A 1,652-nucleotide genomic window follows, 5' to 3' on the forward strand; every position below is an offset into this window, starting at 1 on the left:
TGTGTGTGTGTTTGTGTGTGTGTGTGTCACTGAGACTTCATCACTACATGCAACTGCAGTGAAACCTCACCTCTCTGCACCATAACCAGAGAATTAAGACACATGCACACGCACACACACACACACACACACACAGTAAACCAACACATAGAGTTCTGAACAACCTAATGTTGTTTGTCATATTACACAAACATACACATGTGAGCATACCTGGTGTCTGAAGGGTCTGGAACATGAGATTCACTGTGGGATTTCTTTACCTGCAGAGAAACCAGAGCACATCAAATGTTACACATGCATTTATTTAGTGTTAGGTGTGTCATAAACCAGCCTGATAAACCAGTGTTCATTGATCAGATTCATCCCCACTCTGTCTCAGTGGACATCAGTGGACTGGGAGGCTGCTGTGGTCCCTCCGGACTCACTCACTAACTGTAACTGGAATCCTATTTGTACATATGATTTATAACAACCTCCAACCCAATCTGCACACAGTATGCATGCACATTTTTTTAATTGACTTTTTTTTTTAAACCTATTTGTACTTTTTATTCCATGCAATACTCTTTTTTTTCAGTGTTTTTCTTTCACGTCTAGCTGATGTGACACATGAATTTTCCTCCTGGGACTATCTATCTATCTATCTATCTATCTATCTATCTATCTATCTATCTATCTATCTATCTATCTATCTATTAAGTTATTATATCATGAGCTGTTGTGAATAACAAATTAAATTCCCACCCTCAGCAAAACGAGGGATAAAACTCAAATCTGATGTTGAGTGTTGAATGACCTCAAAGTAGGCAGAAAATTGAAACAATGACTTTATTTCTCTGATTCTTTAAAGATGACTAAAATGCATCAATTGTAATAAATTAAAACCCGTTGTGTGTACTTGGAGCCACCACCGTGACAGAAGTGCTAACTGGCGTCTAAGTGACAGATATGAACTTTCCCTTGTTCCCCCGTGACCCTACTCCATCCGGAGCCAAAGCCCCTTTCTCAACCCTTAAAGAGTTGAAGGGTCATGGTGGGTCATGTTAGGTCACAGGGCTCACTCTTCACCCTTAAACTTGTCGCCGCGTAGACACTAAATCGAGCCTTGACTTTGGGGAGGTGGGGGGGGGGGGGGGGGGGGGACATTTGGTAGTGTCAATCACTGTGTACTAGAACTTTTCCTTCATCATTGCACTGAAGAAAAAAAAAAAAAGAATTAAGAAAACACACTTCAGCGCCATTCCACCGCAGCGTACACTCACTGCGCTCGCACACAGGCTGGTTTTTATGTGCGTCGCTGTGTGTGAGGGTATGCGGCGCTAGACGGAGGACCAGCGGTTCTCTATTAAAATTCCTCTCTCTTATTTGGAACAGGAACTAATTAGAACAGTAAATGCAGGGCGGAGCGAAGGCCAATGTGTACCAGCTGCCCTATAATCACTGTGTCAACACACTGTCGAGGTGTAGGGCACGCGTGAGGTGCCAAACACACACACATCCACACATACAAATGCAAACACACACACATGGTCAAATTCACCCAGGCAGAATATATTCCAGTCATTTGCACATTATCGCAATCACAGGTAAGTATACAGAGAAAGTGCTTGGCCAAGCAGACACTAAAAACCAGGTATTTGGAAACTAGGACA

General features: G+C 42.6%; 1 protein-coding gene across 6 annotated transcripts in view; it reads right to left on the reverse strand.

Moving 5' to 3' along the window:
- The window catches only part of eya4 (EYA transcriptional coactivator and phosphatase 4), a 44,067-nt gene that overhangs the window by 22,380 nt on the left and 20,035 nt on the right, over positions 1–1,652 (reverse strand). For all 6 annotated transcript variants that reach the window (XM_032543155.1, XM_032543153.1, XM_032543154.1 and 3 more), the window contains one exon: positions 211–260. In XM_032543155.1, the coding sequence (XP_032399046.1) occupies positions 211–260 (50 nt within the window). The remainder of the gene's footprint in view (positions 1–210; positions 261–1,652) is intronic.

Source organism: Etheostoma spectabile, chromosome 18 (genome assembly GCF_008692095.1).
Source record: "Etheostoma spectabile isolate EspeVRDwgs_2016 chromosome 18, UIUC_Espe_1.0, whole genome shotgun sequence".
In the NCBI taxonomy this organism is placed as follows: domain Eukaryota; kingdom Metazoa; phylum Chordata; class Actinopteri; order Perciformes; family Percidae; genus Etheostoma; species Etheostoma spectabile.